This window comes from Lepisosteus oculatus, chromosome 4 (assembly GCF_040954835.1).
Source record: "Lepisosteus oculatus isolate fLepOcu1 chromosome 4, fLepOcu1.hap2, whole genome shotgun sequence".
Classification (NCBI taxonomy): domain Eukaryota; kingdom Metazoa; phylum Chordata; class Actinopteri; order Semionotiformes; family Lepisosteidae; genus Lepisosteus; species Lepisosteus oculatus.
In genome coordinates this window covers 61,726,845-61,751,507 of record NC_090699.1, presented here as the reverse complement: position 1 = coordinate 61,751,507, position 24,663 = coordinate 61,726,845, and the positions used below count along the sequence as shown (strand labels likewise).

At 35.5% G+C, this 24,663-nt stretch overlaps 1 protein-coding gene across 14 annotated transcripts in view; it reads right to left on the bottom strand.

Annotated features, from left to right (window-relative positions):
• atp2b2 (ATPase plasma membrane Ca2+ transporting 2) overlaps positions 1-24,663 on the bottom strand; it is a 169,117-nt gene that overhangs the window by 15,549 nt on the left and 128,905 nt on the right. For all 14 annotated transcript variants that reach the window (XM_015348202.2, XM_015348203.2, XM_015348205.2 and 11 more), the window contains 7 exons: positions 24,166-24,380; positions 23,492-23,734; positions 8,268-8,509; positions 7,734-7,968; positions 2,894-3,073; positions 2,532-2,619; positions 1,614-1,720 (listed from right to left, as the gene is read on the bottom strand). In XM_015348202.2, coding sequence (XP_015203688.1) covers positions 1,614-1,720; positions 2,532-2,619; positions 2,894-3,073; positions 7,734-7,968; positions 8,268-8,509; positions 23,492-23,734; positions 24,166-24,380 — 1,310 coding nt within the window. The remainder of the gene's footprint in view (positions 1-1,613; positions 1,721-2,531; positions 2,620-2,893; positions 3,074-7,733; positions 7,969-8,267; positions 8,510-23,491; positions 23,735-24,165; positions 24,381-24,663) is intronic.

The following is a 24,663-nucleotide window of genomic DNA, read 5'->3' as shown; positions in this document are numbered from 1 at the left end:
GCTGGCAAATTCACTGCCTCACTAGCTTGAGCCATGTCATAAGCCAGCTGTGAACAGCGATTCCCCAAGTGCAGGAAACAAATGGCTAATTAGGCTAGGATCAGATGGCCAGGGCTCTCTCAGCCTTCCGGCAAACAGTCACCGTCTGCAACTTGCTGGCCATATCCAGATAAGCATTGATGTCAGTGAGAGACACCCTGCTCCTCCAGCTGGTGAGAAGGCTCCTATTAGGTCGAGCTCACAGATTGTCAGTCAATGAGTGCTGTGCAGGTAAGTTTGGCCGAGGAGCCTGGCTACATGTTTCATAATCTCTCCGTTGCCAATGAACAGGGTCTATAAACAATTGGCAACGTCAAACCAGATGGACAAAACTAACTAGCTATTCCAAATGTGTTATTATGTAGAATAAAATGCCTTATTCTCGTGGTACTGGTATAGTAGTACTGTACATGCAGCAGTATTTGCTGGCAAAACTGCAGCAAAGTGAAAAATGAGTGGGAAAGGCAGAGTTGCAAACCTAAAGAATTTACTGAACACTGTTATTTTTTGCTGTAAGCAAGCTTCTACCTTCTTGTACCACTTCAGTCACTGTTTTTGCCCCTGCATGGCATTAGGTATTGTTATCATATTTATGTTTTCCAAAGAATAACCTCAGGCAAAATAGGAGTATGCTGGTATTTATCGTCAGAAAAAAGGGATAAAAATGACAGCCAAAGGACATTTCTGGGTTTCTTTGAGCTCCAGTACAGTAGTCACAACACTAGAAAGCAACACATCAAAAAAGTCAGTTGAATGCTGTAACTCCTTAATGTAAATATACTGTAAGCATACAGTATAACTCTATAGTGTCTCAGCAGACAGCATACATTTTTAAAACTGGGTCACAACAGGATAATGATAAAGGATACATTAAAAAAACCTAACCAGTTAATCAGATAACCCCCACAACAGAAAGAAGTTATAAGAAATATGAGAAATAGGATTGTATTTCCATTGCTTATTGAGCTTTTTGTAAATTTTTAAGAGTGTACACTAGAGGGCACCCAGGCTCCATTATTCCTAATATCATTAACAGGATTTCGTGGATAAAAACTAAACCTGAAAAGCGGATGACTCTGATGCTCCCCGCAGACACAACACCTGAGACACACATTCAATTTCTAGTCACCTGTAATGCAGCAGAAGCAGGTGCCTTCAGGAGCGTTGTAAAGGAGACAGCCCTTTTGGTTTCTGATCATTTTTACAAATAGTAAATGTACAGTACAAAGTTCCAGATCGTCATAAAGGAAAACAACCAGCACAAGACATTACAACTAATGTCTATGGATGTGTTGATTTCAATCTTTCACGTTTTGGGATACAGTGCTCAGTAGCGCTTTAAATAAAATACAGTATATAACAACAGACCAGCTCAGTGGCAATTCCATGCAGATGTTTTTACTGGAAATGTTATATGTGCTTGCTGTTTATTGTGCACATAAAGAGTAGAAGCCTGGTAGGAAACTGTGCACATAATCACCCAAACCATGCACATCTGATTCTGTCACACACCTACTGTAGGAGAGGTAACATAGCTGAAACACAATGCAATTTTAGTAAGTTAATCTTCCTACCATAGCAAAGCCGACATCTGCTTTCTTTAAGGCAGGTCCATCGTTAGTCCCATCACCAGTTACAGCAACAACTTGCCTCTGGTCAACCTGTGTGCTGTCAATGATACCTGACAAAACCAACAACACCATCAAAACATTTATCTATACAGTCTTTGGTAGCCCTCTATCCATTCGTGCATCTTTGTAATGTTCTTTTTTTAATTTTTATTATTTGAAAAAAGCACCATTTTTGTCTCTGTCCTCATTCTACCTTCTCAGACTTTAACGTTTGACTTAACGCAATACTTTACAACCTAAATAATGATGGTATTGATGAATATTTGGTTTTAACGTAAGTAAAGTTAAGTGGACTCTAAGGCAGAATCTTATAACTGGGCAGATATTAAGAAATTGGAAAGGAAAACGAACCTCCCGATAAACCTTGCACAAAATCCTGCTACAGAACCACATGAAGAGTTTTGAAAAATCAACTGTTTCTTAGATCGGAAACATCAAAAACTATTTTAGCCATAAGGAGTATTAAAGCAATCATAATTTCAGTTCATGCAGTACTTAAAAGTCCAAAAGTCTATTATCAAACTGGACTTAGAATCCATCCATTCATTTTCTAACCGTTTTATGGTCACAGGAGAACTGGAGCTTATCCTGGCAAGCAAGGGGTTTCAAAAAAACAGTATCAGTATACTGTAGCTTTGGACTGATAGGAGAGGATACCCGAAAAGCCCAGAGGAAGCCCATGCGTATGGGGAGAACATACAAACTCCACACAGACAAAACCCCAAGAATTGAAACCAGGGCCCCAGCACTGCGAGGCAGCATTACTAATGAGTGTGCCACTGTGCCACCTGGGCTAGAACATTTTTAAACCAAGAAGAATCTAATTATTCATCAAAACCCATAAGAATGATCAGTTCGTACCTTTAACTAAGGTGTGTTTGTCAGTTGGGGAGGATCTTGCAAGCACTCGCAGTTTAGGCCAGATCTTATCAATTCGTTCTTGTTCAATCTAAGAGAATAGAAAATAAAAGTTCCAAATCACATTGAATTTGGTCTTATTTATTTCATTCTTTCAACTGAAGAGACAATCAAACTATAAGAAGGTTTGAGCAGGAGCATTAGAGGGGGTACTACTGTAAATGATTATGTGCAAACTGGTTAACAAAAAGCTGGATTATTTAAAGATAAAAGTGAAAAAGAATAATTAATGTAAGTCATTAAAATTGCATATACATGACACCAATAACAACTAGGCTGATTAACTTTTTCTACACGTTTCTTACCTCCCCCTTTTCATTCCGAATCCTTCTGTTGAACTCCTTCCCTTCTATGCATAAAAAGTCTTCCCCTGGATGAATAATTCCACATTTAATGGCAATGGCCCGGGCAGTGTTGATATTATCGCCAGTGACCATACGGACAGTGATGCCTGCCCGCTGACACTTTCTGATGGCTTCAGGGACCTATCATTAGAGATACATCAATCAAAAACATGATTAATTATCAAAAGGTCAGTATAGGCACACCTGCTCTTCAAACCTATATACTGCTAGGAGATCAAAAGAGCACAGCTTTAAATTGGAACACTACAGTGCGACGCATAAATTTACACAGCAAATCTGAAGGATAGTCTTTTCATTTCTTGAATGCAACTGAACTTCCTCAGTATAAAATTAGGGATTAAGAATCTCCTTACTCACGTTGTACTTTTGCTGCATGAATGAAATTATATTTTTGTTATTGGAAGTAAGATGATACAGTAAGATAATAACACAATATTATTACTGATAGGAATAAAACTTTTGAGTTACAAAGTTTAAATGATCAGAGCAGAAATACAACACAGTAACTGTAAATTCAGCAAGATCAAAACAATAATAGTATTTACCCATTACTGCCTTGGTTGTGATTGCTGTGGGGATAACAGACTTTAGCTAACATTACATTTCATTAACTTTAAAAAATGGATCAACATTTTTTTCTAAATCCTTAAACAATGTCCTTAATTTAAAGAACACATCACCAGGATAATTAATTTAGACTTTGAAATTCCCATTGTTAAAAAGCATTTTTTTCAAGTCTGTTACCTAGCAATTATCTCGTAAAAAACATTTTGTAACAATGTTATACTAGCCATTTCTTATGACAGATTGTTTAGCGACTGTATATTTCTATGGATCTACAATCTACACTAAACCTGAGGTTGAAACCTTAGCCATTGTAAATTTTGACGAGCATAATGGAATGACTTACGATTTTGTTTTACTTCTGAGGCTATTGTTTTATTTTTACATTTATTTACAGTACATAATCAATAATTCATCACAGTAAATGGATTGTTTTCATACAGTAAGCACTGTGGAACATAAACCTATCGTGTATGATTACACCTGTCAAATAGGCTCCACACGCTCAGAACAGAAATTAAGAACCAGTGCTTTGAGAATCAATGATAGTATCTGCTAGGGCACAGAGCAAAACATTTACTGAGTTCCATATATCACATAAAAAGTCTGTTAAGGTTTCTGTCAAGCTCCACTTAACTCATTTGAGAAACACAGGGGAAGAAGAGAGTTACATTAATAATGTAAACCAGCAGAGGTGGCAGTTAACTTTGTAACATTAGATATGTAGTTCACTCTGCCTAATGTAATACTATTTACGTGTCTTTTAAAGGTAAGAAACGATAGCTAAGCATTTTTTCAGTGTTCAAATAACAAGGGTATACCTTCATTGCTACTCAATATACATACAGAACAACATAAAGTTCAAGTAAGATAATTTCTGAAAAAATAGCTGTGCACTCTAACTGGAATTAAGTTTATTTCTTTGTATAATTGGTAGTATATACAGTACCCTTATTGTGACTTGTATGAATAATAAAGCACACTGATATAAACTTATATGAGTTTTCAAGTAGTATATTCACAACTCCTTATTTTAAAAGTAAATAAGGTTCAATGCATTCCCCAATTAATAATCTATTACTTTCCAACAAATACTGTAGACTGTAGATATTAACTTGCTGAAAAAGAAAAAAAATAGTGCAAATGCTCTTTACAGTTACTCTCAGGACATAATTTGCACCAAAGCTCTCCATCTGGGCTGTCAATTTGTTCTGTCCAATTTTTAAGTTTTTTTGTAGATGGAAAAATATTGCAAATACAAAATCTTCAAATTTCTTCTTGTACAGAGACATTGATGTGGATAACTCAGAAATGACAAAATTACATCCTTCTTTCTCATCACTGTCACTACATGAATCTAGATGTAAACTAGACACCTGCAGCAGAGGTGTGCCAAAGACAAATGAGGTTGGTTTGCATTGAGACTGCACTGCTCTTTGACTGCGGCCAGCACTTGTGGGACCTTCTGAAATGACTCACTGGACGTGTCCTTACTGATCTTACTGCAGCACTATCAGTGGATCAGTGGATGCTACAGTATGTATCCTGCAGTAGACACTAACATTTTGATTTTGGAAATCAAAAGATACAAGTACGCGGATTTGCCCTAATTCTTTCCTCCTGATCCAGGCTCTTTTTCTCTTTGGACCTCAACTCTCATCCTAAAGAGCATCCTGGTATCAACGGCCTTCTCCAACTCTACCACAACCTCCCTACCTCCCTTCTCCTATGGTCTTCTCCCTCTGCCTTCTCCCATTTTCTTCCAACTCTCAATGAAATACCTACATCTGTCCACTAAAGATCCTTGCCTTACTTACTGTTCACTTCACCACTCTGTTCCTCCTATCTTAAGCCCCTCATTTGTCCTCATACCCCGATTCTTTCTCTGGTCTCCTTCCACAGATAAATTAGTTGGTCCTTCTGTTCGCTCTCCTGTCACTTGTGCAGCACATTCTTCTTTCTTGCACCCCTGTAGTAAAACCAGATACCTAGAAGCAGCTGACACACAGTGTCTCGTCACCTCTTCCTGATCCACCTCTTCAGTCTGTGCCCTTGAGACTGTACAATTCATCTCTATGTTGGTTGTAACTGATGTATTCAGTATTGTTTCACTTGTTTTATTCTGTCAAATTCTTATTGTTTTGCACCACTCTTAGCGCTTTTTGCACAAGATGAACTGCTTACTGTCTGACATGTCAACAAAGTAAAATTAATAGCAAACATCTGTTCAGTTGTCCTGGGTTAGTGAAGGGGTATGTTGATGTTCTGAGTTAAACAGAATTGTTAATTCCAATTATAAAGCTGGGAGGATAATACATATTTTTTTAAAATCCAAACAGCGATACAGAATTAACAACTGAAGGGCATGGACTGGACTCTGTTTCAAGTTAATATCGAAAAAGACTTATTAAGTCTCTTTGGTTTTTCTGACATTTTATTACTAAGCCATCTGAAGCAATTTATTAAAAGGGAGAACAAAAAAAAAGTCTCTGCTGCTTGTGTTTCCTTTATGGGGATTCACAAATGGAATCTGTGCAATTTATTTTTTCTTTTTCCTCAATTTTATTTTCTTACACAGAAATCATCTGCTTCTTGCAGGAGACCTCAACATGCTGACAGTTATAATACAGCATAGCCCCCGAGACAAGGGGAAGGAGAAAGAAAGAAATGCAGAAAAAAGATAAAAGACAGTATCTGAATTATGCAGGAGAAGAGCTGGATTCTAATTCCTTTGTGGGCTCAGAGGTACTGCTAGCTAAGGACATGGTTTTAATGCGTCTTGTCTTTTTGTCTGAGACTGACTGAAGCCAAGAACAGCTGATCAGTATTAAGTCACAGTTTCTTTAGTAATCTTTCTTACTGATTTAAATATATATATATATTTGGGAAACCACAGAAGCTTATTTCAAAAGTTGCCAAGCGTTCTAGTATGCACCTACACACAAAGAGCCATGAAATAAAACCAGGCCTACCATATTTCTCTCAGATCAATTTGATGAATTATCCAAAAGTATTCCAAATTTCTTGTACAGTATGCTCTGTTGTAGCATTTTAAAAATAAAATGTTGGCAATTCAAAAGACATTTAAGGGGATTCAAAAAATGTTTCTAATTCCATCTTTCAGATGAGATGTTAAACCGAGGTCCTGACTGTCAGTGGTCATTAAAGATCCCCAGGCATTTCTCGAGAAGAGCAGGGAGTTATCCCAGAGTCTGGGCCGAATTTCCCCTCCAGGCCCTTACTGTGGCCTCCAAATTGTCCCCGTGTATGATTGGCTTGCACTGGCCCCGCGATGGACTGGCACCCCATCCAGGGTGTACCCTGCCTTGCGCTCGTTGCTTGCGGGGTTACTCCGGCTTCCCCGCAACCCTCACCAGGAAAAGCAGAAGTGAAAATGCACGGATGGATGGATGTTTTTAATTGAGGAAAATTAATTTACAGAATGGACAGATTAACTTAGTTCTAAATACTCGTTTTAACCTCAATAATGTGCACCAGGGTTGTCAGAATCCAATCCGCCCACAAAAGGAAAGGTGTTTCAACTCATAATGAATTAATAATGAAGGCATAATGACTTCAATCAGATTATTACTGTGTTAAGTGGATGATTTTAACAATTTAATCCTTCAGATGCTACTGCTTTAGATAAACCTTCTGTAGACAACTTGCAGATACTGTACACTAGCCATCCCGAACACACATTGGACCATATTATTGTATGGCATAAATGTTTTCGGTAAAGACCTCTAACATCAAAACTAACTGTATATGAGTTTATAACTTAAAGTACAATACATTTTTTTTGCTCTATATCTCTACTGTTATCCATGAAGACTAAAATAGGATTAAAATACAAATCCAGGTGATAAAGAAGCATTAGATATGCTTCCCATGATATTGGTCTCCATCTAAAGTGACATTTTTCAGCAAATGGAATCCTATGTTTATTCTAGTCATACTTTTTTCAATGACAGAGCCTCAAGCTGCCTGTATTACATGGAATAAAGAAATGAAAATCATTTCAAACATCAGCACTAACACATCTATAACCTTTATACCCAAGCTCCCCAAAGACAGGAACAAATTACAGCGTCAGGCACAAGAATAATTTTCCATTCTGTCACAAAGTCAGAAAAAGATTGTAAATAGGAACCAACGGTGGTCAAAACTGTGAAAAAAGATATATTTTTTCTTCAGTTTAAGAACTCTCTCTCACCTCAGGCCTTACTGGATCTTCTATGCCAACAACACAAATTCCAGTCAGATCTGCCACAATCTCATTTTCATTATCCCACTCAGGTTCAGGGTTTCCCGGAAAGTCACGATAAGCAATGCAGATCGTTCTTAGTCCGTCGCAAGCCATGGGTTCGATCACCTTCTTGACCATTTCATCTCTATCCCGAGGTTTGAAGATACGTGGCTCTCCAGCTGCATTTAGGATGCGGGAGCACCTGCATTTGTCATACAGAGCAGACGTTTGTCATACAGTACACACATACTGTACACCTGCATCGTCGACATACTGTCTATGATTAAACGTTCTGGTTAGCTGAAATGAGTTAACAACATTATCTGAAAGTAAAGGCAGAATCTTCTTGCTGAAAGTGGGTAGCCATCAAAAAGGGCCCCAACACAGTGAGATTTTGACACTTTTAGTAAGAGTTTGAATCATTGACCTCATATCACAGGTTGTGAAAGCAATTGTGAGAATTCCTTCAGAATTAAACATATAGACTGGTGCAGCACTCACTTCTTAAGAACGATCTCAGAAGCTCCTTTGCTGTACATTCTGAAGCTCCCATCTGGAAGTTTAGTTACTGTGCTCATGGACTTCCTTACAGAGTTGAAGGTGTAGACCTTGTAAAGTTTCTCTTCAGGGATCTGATTGCGAATGGGTTGATAATCCCGGTTCAGGTCCAAAACAAACCCAAGTAACCCACATTCTGTCTTGTTTCCTACTTGCTTGGGAAGACCACCCTCTTTGTCAGGAGGCTGCAGACACACAAAAAGAAGTAAAAACTGCATCACATGCACAAAGTATACATTTCCTTTATTGTGATCACCATTGTGGGCTCGCTATTCAATCTATGATCGAACAGACATGTTGAAAAGGAGAGCATAATACCAACTTTATCTTTGTTTGGATGGAAAATACCACATATACTGTAATATTGTAAAATACCCCCAAAATCCTGTATAAAACAAGGCATATTTCTAAAAAGTATTGTTAAAGAAATCATTAATGAGACATTACCTTAAATCAGATGAATTCATCTTATTTCTACAAGAGTTAAATTACACATTGTAATTTATGTTTCATGTGTACCTGCTAGTTAATGAGTGGAAGTATCAGAATAAAGTTTTTCTAGCAAGTAGCTCCTTTTAAATATGTCTAATTTGTTACTGTTTGTACTACTGCAGAGATTTACTTGCTTTCTTGCTTGCAATATGGAATCTCAGAGCCATCAGCTTGTCACAAAGACAATGCAGTTTAAAGAACAATAAGACACCAAATTAATATTCTGTCTCTACTGCTCAGCGACTGGCAGCTGTGCATTGTTATACAGTGTACATAACAAAAGCTTCTGCAGAGCTTTATGGTGGGATTCTTAGTCTATTGGACAAAAGTGTCATCCTCTAAAGCCATAGCTGCTTTAGAGGAATAAAAAAAAAAAAATAAGAATCTCTATACATATTTGTATTGTATGATGAGAATCCAAAGGGCAAAATAAAAAGTGGGAAAATGAACAGGAAGAACAATCAAGATGTCTTAATTTCTCTCGAGTCCCCCAGCCTAATTTTTACTTTATTCCAGCTCATGATTTCTTGACATATTAACTTTAAAATATATTTATTCATTTTCAAATATTTATACCATATAGAATTCTTTTACTATTTTTATTCCTTTTATAGAAACCCAACTAACATCTCACATGTTTATACTCCTTATGAACTTAATGTATTCCAAATATAGTGAGCATTAAATTAGCTTAAGAAACAGCAAAACAATGAAATGTTTAAAATACTGTACTTATCATGACCACAAATTTACAAACAAAAGTTTTGTAAACAAATTTTCAAATGTTTAAAATGCATTTCTGTACAGTGGCTAGTTCTAGTCCTTGAGTCCTCTGCATTTTCTAGAGACATACTGTATTTCTATTGAGAGCAAAAAATTAATGAAACAGTTGTTTTCTATAGGAAAATTAGCACATAGAAGAGATTAGAATCCTAGAAAGCCTTCTGATTTCTTTGAAGAGAGGTGACTCGTCTTGTGCAGTGCCAATATAGTAAAAAATTCTCTTTGAATTTTTTGTGGACTCTGTTAATCAAGGCCTCACTTGGGAAAGTATGTGATTAATTGACTAACCAATCAGGAATCAACATTTGCAGGATCACCACACTGATTGGTGGCGGTTGAAGGAATATCATCAGAACCAGAGGAATTTCTCATTTTGCTCATATCTGCAAGCTCACCCATTTTAAACAGCGTATTGACTAAATGTCTGCATCCACCAAAATGACAACTAAAAAGTTACAAAGAACTTTAAGGGAACTTAACTTAAAAGTGACAGGACAATGCATCACAAAGTAATAAGTGGCTCTCCCAGGTCTCAAATTCAGAATATTGCTTGCTTTTGTATTTAAAGGAGAAAATCTAATTCCATGAGTGAAAAAATAACTCAGGGTTTCTTTAAAAAATAGCAACAAGTATAAATGATTAAACTTTAATTAATTAAACTATATCAGAAAAAAACCTAAGAGGTAAAGTTTTATTCTATATTTGTATGATTGAAATACATCTCACCCCATCTCAATTTCAGATGTACAGTAAGCTTGTGGCGCACCCAAACTAATATTTTATGCATCATCTTCTGTAAGTTTTTTTGTTCGAAAGAGCTTTGATCTTTTCCACCTTTGTATTGCACATTGAATATTTGCTATATATAAATAGTCTGTTCTAATTCCTGTTACTATAGAAACACTAGGCAATCTGCAGTTCAGCGCTGAACTAAAGAAACTGGGACCTCCACCAAAAGAGAAATAAAGAAGACGCTGAACATAAAGAACAGGGATGGAGAACATTTGCTCAGAGCCCCATCCTAACAGATTAACATGAGCATTGAAATTAGTCAGATTCCATGATCGTCCAACATAATTAAAGGTGCCTAACTTGTAACAGGCACTGGCCACATATATGGTTTGTAGAGTTTATACAGACTGCTGTTTGTCATGTAACTCACTGTTACACTGCACTGTTTGGCTGCATATAGCACAATTAAGAACAGATGAATACAGGTAAATTGTAAATGAGGACAAAAGCACACTGCACAGTTGTAAAAGAAGCAAGCACATTTGAAAGGAAGTTGGAGCAGCCAAATTTACAGGGTTGTGTTCCAGACACCTACAGTACAGTATGACAATGGTTTAAAGTGAACAAGTGCATACTAAGACACAAGTTAAGCTTTCACCTCTCCTTTCCCTTTTAATGCTTTATTTATTTATTCTCCTTCATGAGAAAGTTAAAAATCTTACAGCTTTTTACCTGTGCAATTAATATGGTAGCTATGGCTCCTGTGTTGCTGGTGTGAATGAAATGTGTTTATTCTGGAAGGAACAGTTTACTTTATGTTCCTCAATGTACCTGTATTTGTACATGTTTTTTTACAAAATTCTCCATATTAGAAATCGATCCAAATGTGTTAATGAACACAAATGCGTTAAGAGTTTTTTGTCACTGATCACATTAAGTTTTTTTCCAGAGTTTTCCCAAACACAGAAATTGTTACATAATAAAGAACAAGTAATTGGTTTATTCCCTAAACCTATTAAAAGAGAAGGAAGAAAACACAATGCTTCAGGTGTGAGCTTGTTAATTAGATCTCTTAATTTTCCAATGCTTCAGCTTCAATAAATCTAATTTCTTCTCTACTTTTCTAAATTCCGTTTCTAATAAGTAATATCCCATGTAATAATACAGTTTACATTACAATAAACTCCTCATACAAGGACCAGTACAACCCTTAATACATGTACTGTAAGAAGGCTGCCTTGGGCATACAGATAATATGGTAAATACCTATACTATCGGACATACATGTCTTGTGGTAGAGTAAAATGTTCTCCTTAGCAAATTAAACAAGCGTAAGGCTCATGTAGTTTTCAAGATCAGCGGGGAGTTAAAGGATGACCTTTGCAGCTGTTGTAAAGTATCCTGTGGCTTCTGATGTTCAGATTTATCCACTAGTATTTCAGACTGTTGACAAGAGAACATCTGTCTCGACTGCACAAAGACACAAGTGTAACAAAACAAGGAAAAGCCCCCAAAATCTTAGATGGTGTATCAATTTATTGAAGGGTACAACGACAGTCAAGGTCATTGAGACTAACAGTTCACTGCATCATTTGTAATTATACAGTCAGTGACCAGATCATAACAGGCAGAAGTGTGTTGTTCTAATTTTAGATTCTATACAGAATTCTATATCTGTGTTAAAGGATTCTGAAACTGTATTATCTCCTACTACCTTCAGTTTTAAATTTGATGTTTATGTATTCAGTGCCATCAAACAATTTCCATGATAATAATTAATATACTACTGTATGTTTTTGGATAACAAACTAATCAAGACATTTGTAAAAGATCGTTTCCAGCGTTCAGCATCCCATCGTCTGCTATTTGAAATCTACTACACAATTTAAATGTAAAATAGAAATCAATAGTTAACTTACTGCTATTTAAGGCTTATGTTAAGCTGCAGTTTTGCAAACCTTGTCACAGAACTTTCTGATGGCCTGAAACATGTGTCAGTAAGATACTTGCTCATAGAACAGAACATTCTACAAGAAGCAAGAAGCTCTTCATAAATATGTGACCAATGTGTTCACAGAGCGATTGTTTTTTTTTTTTCAACAGCAGCAGACTAATTTAGAAACAATGCTCAATTCTGAAAATACAAAAAACCACAGTACACTGCAGTGCGGAACAGTCCAATCCCAGCCACACAAGAAGGGGGCAATGCATCTCAAATCTAGACATTTACAGCGTGAGGAAAGTGGATGGTGCCTAATGCTATGTGATTTTCTTTTCCTCTCTCAAAAACACCCACGCATGCCCACACATATACAGTATATTTAGCTTAAAATGCCTAAGGTCTCCAGAAGTAATATAAAAGAAGACAGTTCTCAAGCTTATATAAACAGTCGTTATAACACGTATGCAGCTGACACAAATTCGCCACAAAACAATACCAGGCAAATCATGTGAAAAAAAATTAACCCTGGTAGGAGGTCAGTTGGTGGATATCACTATTTTTCAGATTATCAGCTTGAAAATTAACTACTGAAGTTCAGTACATCTGAATTATTCATACATTACAGTTTCTTGAATGCAATATTTTAGAAAAGTGATAAAATGTGACACATTTACATTGGTTCCAACGTCAGAATGCTAAAATCTATGGTAACCTTTGCCAGGGTAATTAAATCAAACATGTTTTTCTTCTCCGACTTCACTTTGCTAACTTGTAAAGACATTCAAATGGAGCAGAATGATCTATCAGATCATTATCATTTCAAACCAAGTTACTTGCTTTTCTAGAGAAAACGCATCAACCATAATTGCCTTTTTATTGAGTCTTTGATATGCAAGTTGTCACATGGAAAAAAAAAACAGATTCCAACCCTTCTACAATGAAACATCCTGGGGTAGTCCAAATCACCATTGCACATCTTCTAGCAAATAATAATTGTATTTTTTTTACTTTTCAGGTATCTAATGAGCCCAAAGAATACAAACATCTGGATGGCAAAAAAATAAAAAAAGACTTTTCTTACAGTCTTTAAAAAAGACTTACTGGTTCTGAAATAAAAACACTCATGGCTCCCTGAAGACTGCTTAATTAATCTAGAAATACAGCATATGGATCTTCTCTCTTCCAAGAAAGCAGTGAACCACAGAAATTATGAAGAGCTTTTTTTGTAAAATGTTTATCAGAATGTGTTTTTTTATTCAAAAGCTCTCTTTTTATCCAGTTATTTAGGACTACTGTTGTATATTGGACATAGTGAGTATAAGAGAATCGTAATTAATTTTTACGGCAGCTTGTAACTTTAAATTATCACTCTTTGGCAATAATGGACATGGCTTTTGCTGTAAAAACAGTTTCATCTTCCCAGCCAAGAGAAGCTTTTGTAAATGAAGCCCTTCAAAATTAAGCCATTCGTTTTCAGCTTTATAAATGCAACACAGTATTTTGGACTTTTTAGAGATCAAATTGCTAATTGACTCTGCAATGGATGGGCGCGTAGAGATTCAATTCCGAAAACAGAACAGAAACTATCATCTTTAGAGGATGCTCAGTCATCTTTGAAGTCATTTTTAAAAAACTACTGCCAATATCAAGCAACGGTACAGTCGAAGAACACCTGCCATCTCCCCAGTCTTCAAGCTCTACAGTGAGCATCAGCATATGGCAATGAGTGAGCTGACAACTGCATTTCCTTTTTCAGTGTGGCACCATTGCAATGAAATCTGTTTCTTCCATGCCTTCCCTACCTAGGGCTCTTCATTTTACATTCCGGGAACAACAGGCTCTTCCAACGTCCTGCTGTGTCCCCCAAAAGGTCATTTCCGCATTAACTCTTTCATTTTTTCAATAGAGTGAATGCTACTAAAAGTCACCCACTGTGAAAAGCTCTGAATTATTGACCACCGTACAATATATAAATGATAAAAGAGAAAATGACTTTCAAACAGAAAGACACCAAGGGCCCTTGTTCAGTCACTTCAGAGAGCTTTCACACCATGTGGAGGAAGGCAGCCTATTTTTACCTGAATGATAAATCTCCTTTTTTAACTATGGCATCGAACTAAAATGGATTTCCTGCAGCAGTGTGTGATAAGGCTCCTTTGGCTTCACTGTTTGATAGAAGAAAGTTTGTCCGTATGAATATTGCTATTGCATAGTGACTAAACCATAAAGTGTATCAAACTTTCAAAGTGCTCAAGAAAGAAATTGAACACTCCTAAAACAATAAAGAATTAAATGTATCAGACTGGATCCTTTATCACATTGTGCGACAGAAAAAGGATTTTGTTTGCATTAGATTTTTTTTCCCCGTCTGATCTGTCCGGCTTGTTCAGTTGCTGTTGATTGCTCACCCCAGTGGTGACGCTTCTCTCTCTGCAGGTGATTCTTGTAAGTGCTGTGAAGTACTACTAGACTAATCTTATTAATCTTATTATAAATCAATATAATAACTCCATATAAAACTGGTTTATATTAAGAGTGGTACAAATGCATTGTCCATTTATCTTTTCAAGACATCTGCATTTAAGCTTAATTGACTTATTACTTAAACAGAAGAGGTGCAATTGACCACTTACCAATATATCTTCAGATAGCATTGTTGCCTCACATATGGAATACTATATTGCATGTACTTGGAAACATTTTTTGTTTTTTTAGTATGGATTGTGATTCTAAGAAGTGCTTATCAATTTAAGATTCCAATCTTCCCAACCAGAATTACTGTAGAATTTTAGAATGAAGAAGCTTAAGAAGTGATGGGCTGGATGCTTAACCAGGAGAAAGGATAAACAGGCAGGACAAAGGAAGATCTGGAATAAATTCAGAAAGGCAAGAAAAAAATCTGCAGGGAGGTTTCGTGGAAGAAACAAATTAAGAAATGAAGAAATTTGCAGTAGCAACATGGATAGTCAAAGTTAAGCTTCTTATGGTGAACATCTATTCAGCTGTTCACTGAGAAGTGATGATGATAAATTAAAATATCTGCTTATAGAAAACACACATTACACAGGTGTTTTATACCCAGGGTATAAGAATAAACTTAACACACACATGCTTTCAAAGACATTTCATATTGAAATGACTGTACAAAGCATATTTCTTATTGTGTCTTATTCAGGTACAGTGGCTTAAATTCTGCCTTGATAAAAAAACAAAGATACAGAAGAACACATTAAAAAATCTCCAGTAATAATCAATAATAATTCATTACTGAAGTTTCGCCTGTGCATGCTTTAATTGATGTTCTCCAAGGGATGTACGGTAGGGGCACTAACAAAAGCTATAGTATACAGTATAATCTCCTTTGATTAAATGAAAAACGAAAACAGTTTTTTGTCTGCTGCTGCTGTTAGTCCATCAGTACTCATCTGGGTCAGAAAAAAAAGAGTAGATGATTATCCAGAAATTTCCAAATTCTTTCTTATGAGTGCTTAAAATTGGTCTTTTGTGCAGAGTGCACACAGTATGTGCTTCTGGCCATTGCTGTTCAAGTCACATTTCTTTTTCTGTACTACTGGTGTGCAAAGAGGCATGTATGATCCAGTAGACAGAAATACACTAAGCCTAAGGACTAACCAGTTATGTAAAGGGGGAAAAAAACATTTTTACAGAAAGTCTCAGCCTGAGTCTACAAGTCTGTATCATGTGTTTCTGAGCACAAGACCCTAAATAAGCCATAAAATCAGGTAACATTACCATGATTTTGGTGCGAGATTTGGTAAGAGATTTGAAGATATACTGTAGTTATTCTAATTAATGCAACTGATTCTGATTCCCTGCTCTGAATGCTAACAGTGTTTGGGCATTCCATTCTTTATCACTGTTGTCACAAATTACCAAGCCATAATTTCAGAGGCAACACTCATTTATGTCAAAATCAATAATACAAAAAAGAATATGTTTACCGTATGTCACTCATTACACAACAACATACAATGAAATAACCATTAAAGACATTAAACCATTTAATTACTTCTTTTGCTAGCATTGAATCAAACCCTGAAAATTAGAAATCATATTGATTTGCTAATTGAATGCCTTTATTACAGAAAAAGGTAATTGCTGCAGGGTAAATAGTAACCAGCTGTCTAAGCAAACCACGACACACTTGGCAGTATGTGTATTTTATTTTGGTTGGCAAGGTGACAATGAATTCTTCATGCATTTTTTTTTCTTCTTAGCTTGAAGAATTCAGGGTCACTCTGCTAACTAATACAGTGTACTGTAAATAGAAAATCTGAAATAAGTTACAATATTCAGATTATATTGTGGTAATTTACTCTGAAGTAAAAATTTACTTTAACATTAACGAATGCCCTTGAAAAACAACTGTGGGGTACAGCAAATTCTTCTAAAATTATGTTTACTATAAATATATTAAATAATTATTACAGCTTTCTGTTTAGTTCATTTCATTGTATTCCTAAGACTTACACAATATGTACAAAATGATAACTTTTTTTGTAGAATACAATTTTAGTTTAGAGTCACGTACATAAAGAATCTATGTTAGACAATCAAAATAATTTTTTCAAGATTATAACTAGATCATTTTTTTAGGATTAAATGAAATATGATTTTATACATTTTGGGAACTGAACACCAATGTACCTTAATGCAATAATTACATAGATATTGATTTCAATGGAAGATATAAATCTGAAGTTTATTTCCATGCGCAAATACATGGAGGTCAATAAATTAAAGATCCAAATTCTTTCATAGGCTAAGCATTAAATACAGTATGTGCAATTGTTGCAGGAGGTACCAATTGCATCCCTGTCTTCAGATAATTGTGGGTTCAAGTGTGCTGTCTTTTCTCTTTATCACTGATCAGCATAATGTAGTGGATAGACACTCAGCATTTCTCTGAAACTGTCTCAGAATGCCCATCAATGATTTAGACAGTGAGCATGACATCAGCATTTGAACTGCCTTCTTTGGCCTGTGACTCAAAGGTTTCAGAGACCAGATGACAGCAGGAACCTGAGATCAAAATAATCCAATTCTGATCTTGGAAAACAAGTTAGACAAGTATATACCTGACATTCAATAGAAACTATCCTTACCGGATTGGATGTTCTGATAGCGTCTTAAACATATTATGAATTTCAGCTATATCCACAAGAAATAATATTTTGTATGGTTTATTTAAAAAAGCATTATATTTTATATAAAATCATATTAACAAAACCCAGGTCAGAGAAAAGTGAGCTATTTTTATCCAAACTTAAACCACATTAGAACCAATATAATGTGTTCAAAACTGGAAAAAAATGTAAGCTAGTTTTTATTGGCTAATTAGGCTAATGTGGAGAAGATCCTGGTACAGTTTATGGTCTGAAAAATACAAAAAGATCAGCCCTTGCGTCAGACTATTGTGATAGACAATATGTATTAAGAACTTATACTCTCTGAAATTACAAAGCAGGCATCGATCTTGTTTATTGAAAAATGCAGAATAGTTTTTATAATTGGAAAGCATGTGCAAAGGTAAGCTTGAATGTCGTAGAAAATATGCAATAAAATGTGCTACAGCTGTTTGTGCTAATTTTTCTGATTACACTTACAGTGTAACAGTACAATTATATTAAAATTGTTGCGGAAGGACATTATTAATTCCATCAAAAAAGATCTTTGGATCCTATTAGTTCTCTTGAAATGTTGCTCAGGCCCGTGCAGACAGCCTATGTGTTACCAATAATTAAGTTACAAAATAGTAGGTGAAATCAGCATGAATAAAGAATAATACTTCATTTTAATCTAAAGATTGCTTGGAGTACAGTAGATCTGCATTTCCATACAATGTCCTCACAATGCAATCTTAACTAAAGATTACAGGAACAGTAAAAAATGAAAATATAAATATAAAAAATATATAAATCAAATTAAAAATACAGAATACAAACCATAATACATTTTCATCATATATTTAGACCATTATATTTATTTCTTGATATTTCATTTTGTTCTCAAAGCATCATAGTAATTGCTTCAGTAACACATGAAGTTTGCTTCCAAGAAGCACAGAGTGAAAAAGACTATTCTAGTTTTTAATAACAGTTATCAGTTAGACTCATTTAGTCCATACAAATGTTTTTTTTTCTATTTAAATGAAATTATCTCTAATGTCTACCTGCAAATACACACATGCCAAAACTTTAACTCTGCACCTAGAAAAGGTTTAGAGTATCGTGTTCCTGGAGAAAAAAACTCATTTTAAGGCAGACACAAAAGAGTAAAAGCAGAGATTGTTTTCTGTCCGAAATATTTGGATTAAAAGCTACAAAATGAAGTCATAATTCCATTTCAATTTTCTTAGTTTTTTCTGGTTTCTTTTTTTTTAGTTAATCAGAGAGCCATGATTACCAGATGAATAGCCAGATGTAATTATGTCATGAGGTTGTGTGACTTTCTCTGTCAGAACTGGGGAGCAACAGAAGCTGGAATGGTGTGGCTCAGTGAACACAAGCTCATGCTGACTTCAGCCCACATAAAAGAAAAGAAAATGAAAATGAAATGGATATCAGAGCTATCCTCTGCCGTCCCAGGAGACAGATTATGACAACACAGGAAGCTGAGCATGAAGAGTGAGCTGAGGGCCTGCTTAGTCTTTTTTTTTTTTTTTCAGGGAAACAGACTTTTCCTCAGTTCTTGGTATTAACAGATGGCTGGAGGATGGCTTGCTTCAAAACATAGAGGCAAAGTCTTGTAATACCCTTAATTCCGAATTTGAAGATGTAAAGTTCTCGTGCCAAGTACATTTTAACAGAAATGGGATACATTTTGTTGAATTAATTAATAGACTGCACTTTAGGAAATCTAAGGTATATCAAGGTTCCTATATTTGACTACAATATACTTGTATGTACTATACTGTACCTTGAAAAAATTGTTGGTTATTAAAATCTTTACCAACAGTGTCTGAAACATTCATGCATTATGTCATATGTTAGAAATCTGACACAATCAAGTGTTAATATAATTGTAATTATGACAATTAAATTGACTGTACTTACATACTGTAATGGAGTGTTCAGAGTGACAATAATATCAAAATCCCCAGCCAAACTAGCTATATATTATATATATATAATTAGCTATATTAATAAACATGTGGTTTTCCAATATTCTTGCAGACTAGTGGAGAGTAGCTTCCTGTTATCTGGTAAACTGATATTTTAATGGAATTCCTATAAACCAAACAAAAAAGTTTGAACTCTTCAATAACCAAAGACAGGTTGATGCGCATTACATTATTATTTTTGGTGTCCCTTGCAAACTACACAGTTACTTTGGTATTTCTACATTTCTTCATGTATTTCAACTTTAAGAAGCTTCACTGACTGTAATTAAGACCAGGAGAGAAAAAAATGCAATTAAAATCATAGCATAAAACTAATCTTATCTTTTCTGCTATATTTTAAATGTAATAATTATACATTTGCCTAAAACATGAGGGGACTTAGGATGTATTCATTGTCCTCGCAATGAGTACTGTACATCCCAAGTCCCCTCATGTTTTATTTTTTGTTTTAGTTACCAGAAGGAAAACACTGCCTCTCAACTAGGATTTTCAAGGCTGATCTGCTATGATGCAATGTCTTTTATAAATAAGGAGATTAAAATTGTAAATCCTTTCATTAAGCACACTTACATTTTTTTTTCAAGGTCCAAGCTGGTTTTCTTTTTTGATTTCTGGACTGTCTCCAGTAAAACTTTATATAGTATTTGCTTTAAAAGGGTGTATCTGTAGGGTAGGTTAGGAACAAACACTTAAACAGTGGCTTCATCACACTGACATGTCAGACAAACTCAAACCCTTACATATCAACCAATCAGGCAACCTAAGACCGTCATAAGACCCCCATCAGAGAAAAGTTGCTAACTGAGCTCATAGGTTGATCTCTTGATACAGGTATTTTCCCCTGAGAGTTGCTCTGCATGCCTTAAATTTAATATACTTATTTCTTGCAGTCACAATATACTGTATAATGTTGTATCAAAATGAATAACTGAATGGCATACAATGCTAGTACTTTGTATGCCATGATCTGGTGTTGTTGCTCCACTGTACAGTTTTCTTGAGGTGCTCCCCATGAGGGAGTTCTGCTTATTGTCCCAGAACTTAAACTCCCCAGGCAGCAATCGCACTTTACGGAGAGTAAACTAAACTCATCAAAGAAAACCTAAAGTATAACCAGTGCTGACTTGTCTTTACTTCTTGAAACACTTTTGTATTAGAACCTCAATCCTACTTTTAGAAACATGACCCAGTAAAAAGCAACTATGATTTAAATCACAATTACTCACATAACCTTAATGCAAGTAACTTATCTCTGCATAAGATGTGTAAAATGGTGAAAGCCACCATATAGAGTGGGCAGGGTAAATGAAACATCTGTATTGAATCCATACTAGTCTTAAGCAGCCATTTTCAAGGTCACAGGAACTGTTTCTTAGACCTTCAGGGCGGCTATTTTTTCCAGTGATCTAAATATGAGCATGATGAGCTTGGCAGTATAATTAATTGCAATAATTACACACAAGGTAACCGGGGAAAAGACCACCATTTAGGCAGAAACCATAATTAATGCCATCAAGGAATACTACCAAAAAAGGGGCTCTAATCAATTTTGTGGATTTTCTGCTGAGCTAATAATATTAACCCACTAAGTGTGGTTTCAGGATTACATTTGACTAGTTGTGAGGGATGATATATATTTCTTCTTTACATCATACATTGTCATGGATACTTATTGATTCTGAGTTTTACAATTAATTATTTTAACTAATTTATAGCAATTACACTAAAAACACCTTGCCTCTCATCCTTTGCCCTTTTTCATGTTCATTCCTTTATGTAATTCTTTTTTAAAAGTGACAAAATCTGAAAATCCAGAAAAAACATGAGTACATATTTTTGTGTCAAAGTAGACTGCAATATGACAAGCAGTTAGAAATGTTCTATTTTGATGGCAACTGTCGGTCAATCTATAGTAAAATTCTGACAGAACCAGCATGTTCTGAAGTTTAACATACACCCAAACACCCAAAAAGGCTTCTTGTCTGAATTGGGAGTTTTTCATCTGTGGCTTTAAAAGTATAATTGCTTTCTGCTGATAGGATCCATGTATTTCAATTATAAAATTGGTCAAACCTGATATTATCTTATGCTTATTTTGTCAGCTGGTTACCACACCCATGATGTGCTAAAGTAATGAGAAATTCATGGTTTTGCAATTGAATGGCATGACACCTAATTGGATTTTAATGGACAAAATTGAAATGTTTAATTAAAAGATCATAAACAGGACTGTTTTGAACAGAGTGATAAATGTATGAAAATGCTATGTCTAGGCTATAAGACTATTGACTACAATATGCCTCAAGATATTTTTTTTACATTTGCTAATAAACACAAATATAAATTTAAATTATTATTAAAGTTATATTTAATATTATATATATTAAATTCATACTTCACAATAACACATCAAATGCCTACCAAAGCTCTTGCTGCATACTCTTTACTAAAGAAATACTTACCTACTGCACTCATTTCTAAATCCGCTATCCATGACAAAAATATTTGAATGAGAAAAATAGTCAGCAGAATTCATACTGTACAGTACGTATGTAAAACTGAATCAGCCGCAGAGAGTTCATTTAGTGTCAGCAAGGCAGATGGCATAATGAATCTCGAGACCCAGGGGAGAAGATTATTCTGACATTTACCGGTGACAGTTTTGATAGTGACACAGGTGGCGCACAAAACCGCCCAAAGAACTTGTCTGGAACCAGCTGGAAGAGAAGGGGCCAGCATATCATACAGCCCTAGAACCGGAAAATCCCTGGCCCAGCAGAAAGCCTGCAATGCCACACATCTCCACAAAGACACTACTGCACGTCGGTACAACATTTGCCCATGTTCTCCAAGGCCAGCTCTGTTTTTTCTATTGGACATTTTAATAATAAGACAGCTTCTTGAAGATTCCTAAACCAGTCATATACAGTACAGCAGTTTAAGGGGTTTGCAAAATACACTAGTTAATGCACATTTCTCAGACGCGCAATAACCCTTCAAAATGTTATTGTTTTTCTCTGTATAGATGTTTTCCTATGAACAAGGAAATGTTGTCTAAAACCCCCACACAAACCACAAAAGCCTCGGTAACTCCAAAGGCCTCCCTTTGGGAAAAGTGAATTGCCAAAGCATCCTCTTATGAGTATCCAAGAGCATTAAAGAAAAGGAAGGCCTCGTCCAATTATATAGCACAAACATCAGTACCGGTATTTATAATGTGCCTATATTCTTTGAATGTACTTTACAAAAATAACTGAGCAATGTTTAACATAAATGTAACAGATTATTTCACTCTTTTGTGCTAACACTACATTTTACTACAGGCTGTAGCATCTAAGCACCTAACAGGCACATTCCAAAAACTGCCCTTGAACTATATCACATAGAAATATTTCTGCTTTAATGACTTTCAGGCAATCATGAGAAGACTTGCTTTTGTCATTTTTGAAACAGATGGCAAAATGGGTGATTCCAATTACTGCTATATGGGACCTTCTCTTCCACAGAACAGGGTGGAATATAGGACACATCCCATGTTGACTTTGTTTTAAGTGCATTTTGATTAACTTCTAAGACCTTTGGTTGCTTCTATTTTAAAGCATTATGCTTTAGGGGCTCTGCTAATTTGGAATATATACATATTGACTTGATAATATGATTCTTACATAGTGTAGTCTAATGCACAACTTCATTTATAATATATCAAGGGATCCTAGTTAAAATTAGCTATTTTTTTTCTCTCACTCATGCCATTAGGTGTTTAAAATCACAATTCTTCATTGAGAGAAATAATTAAATACTCCTCCGTGGATCAGTTAATATCAGGTTAATAGGTCACGTTTGAGGGTGTGTATTGAACCATTACAGTCTAGTGAAACGTTCTCAGCATCTCTTGAGAAAAATATGAAAATAAAATTGACATCAGTTTCCTTCAAAGCACTACTGCTGCTATGCTGTATTGGCAGAGTGGGTTGAACTAAATCAAGCAAACGACAGAATGAAATGATTTTTTTCTGAAACCTAGCATCATAGGCAACAGTAGCCGATAAAGAAAAAGAAACGTTTTCCACCTACCAGGATCTTAGTGGTGTAAGCGCTGTTGATAGCAATGGCATTGACTAGAATATCCAATGTTTTAGAAGGCAGGGAATCAGGGTCTGGGACTTCTTTGTAGTGGACATCTCCAATGTAGGCTTGGACAACGGTCATCCTATTCGTCGTGAGAGTCCCCGTCTTGTCAGAGCAGATTGCTGTCGCGTTACCCATCGTCTCACACGCGTCCAAGTGTCGCACCAAGTTGTTATCCTTCATCATTTTCTGTTAAAAAAATTAAATTAATATCGCTTAAACTTTCTTTAGTGCTTATTGTCTAACTGCATGTAGTATTTTCACATCCATTTGACATATACAGTGCACCATATTATAAGAAAACAATCGCATTATTTATAAAACAAAGATAAACTTTATCATATCATTTCTACATGAAGTTCTTGTTGGTAAAGTAAAAATATGCTTTGTGTTCGTTTCCTACATAATTTTGAATTTGTGAGTTTGTTTTCTTAAATAGTAAAGAAGAGCAAAACTTATTTTTGAAAAGATTCATAGATTGCTTGACGTGATTAAACCACTCTCCTTTGATTTCTGTGGCACTGTAAAGGCAGCGATGGGTCTATGGCATTTTTTATACTGGGTATGTTGTTGATGTTTCCTTTAATTGTGTATACAACAGAAAACACGAGGCAAAATACCTTCACAGAGTAGGCCAGTGAGATTGTGACAGCCAAAGGAAGACCTTCAGGGACAGCAACTACTAGGACTGTGACCCCAATGATGAAAAACTTGACAAAGTACTGGATGTATACTGGAGTACATTCAGGCAGCCACTGTCTCTTCTGCATTACAAAGTTCTCGATGGCAAAGTACAGCACTAGAATGATGACCGTTATAGCTGACATCACCAGACCTGCAATCCACCAAAAAATGTTAAAAATGTTAAATGACCATACTGTATAACAGTATATATAGGTGTAGTTCACACAAACGCAGGCTAGTACCAGGGCTATAGATTGTTAATGTAATCTTTTAGGTGAACATTTTAAGGCCACAGTTATTAAATTGCAGGAACATTCTTAGAAAGAGACACTTTATAACAATCTACCTTAAGGTACATTGAGTTTAGTATAGATTTACAGTGCCTTTTAATTTCTGTTTTCCAGTGTCTGGCTTTTCTGGTTCTGTTTAAAATA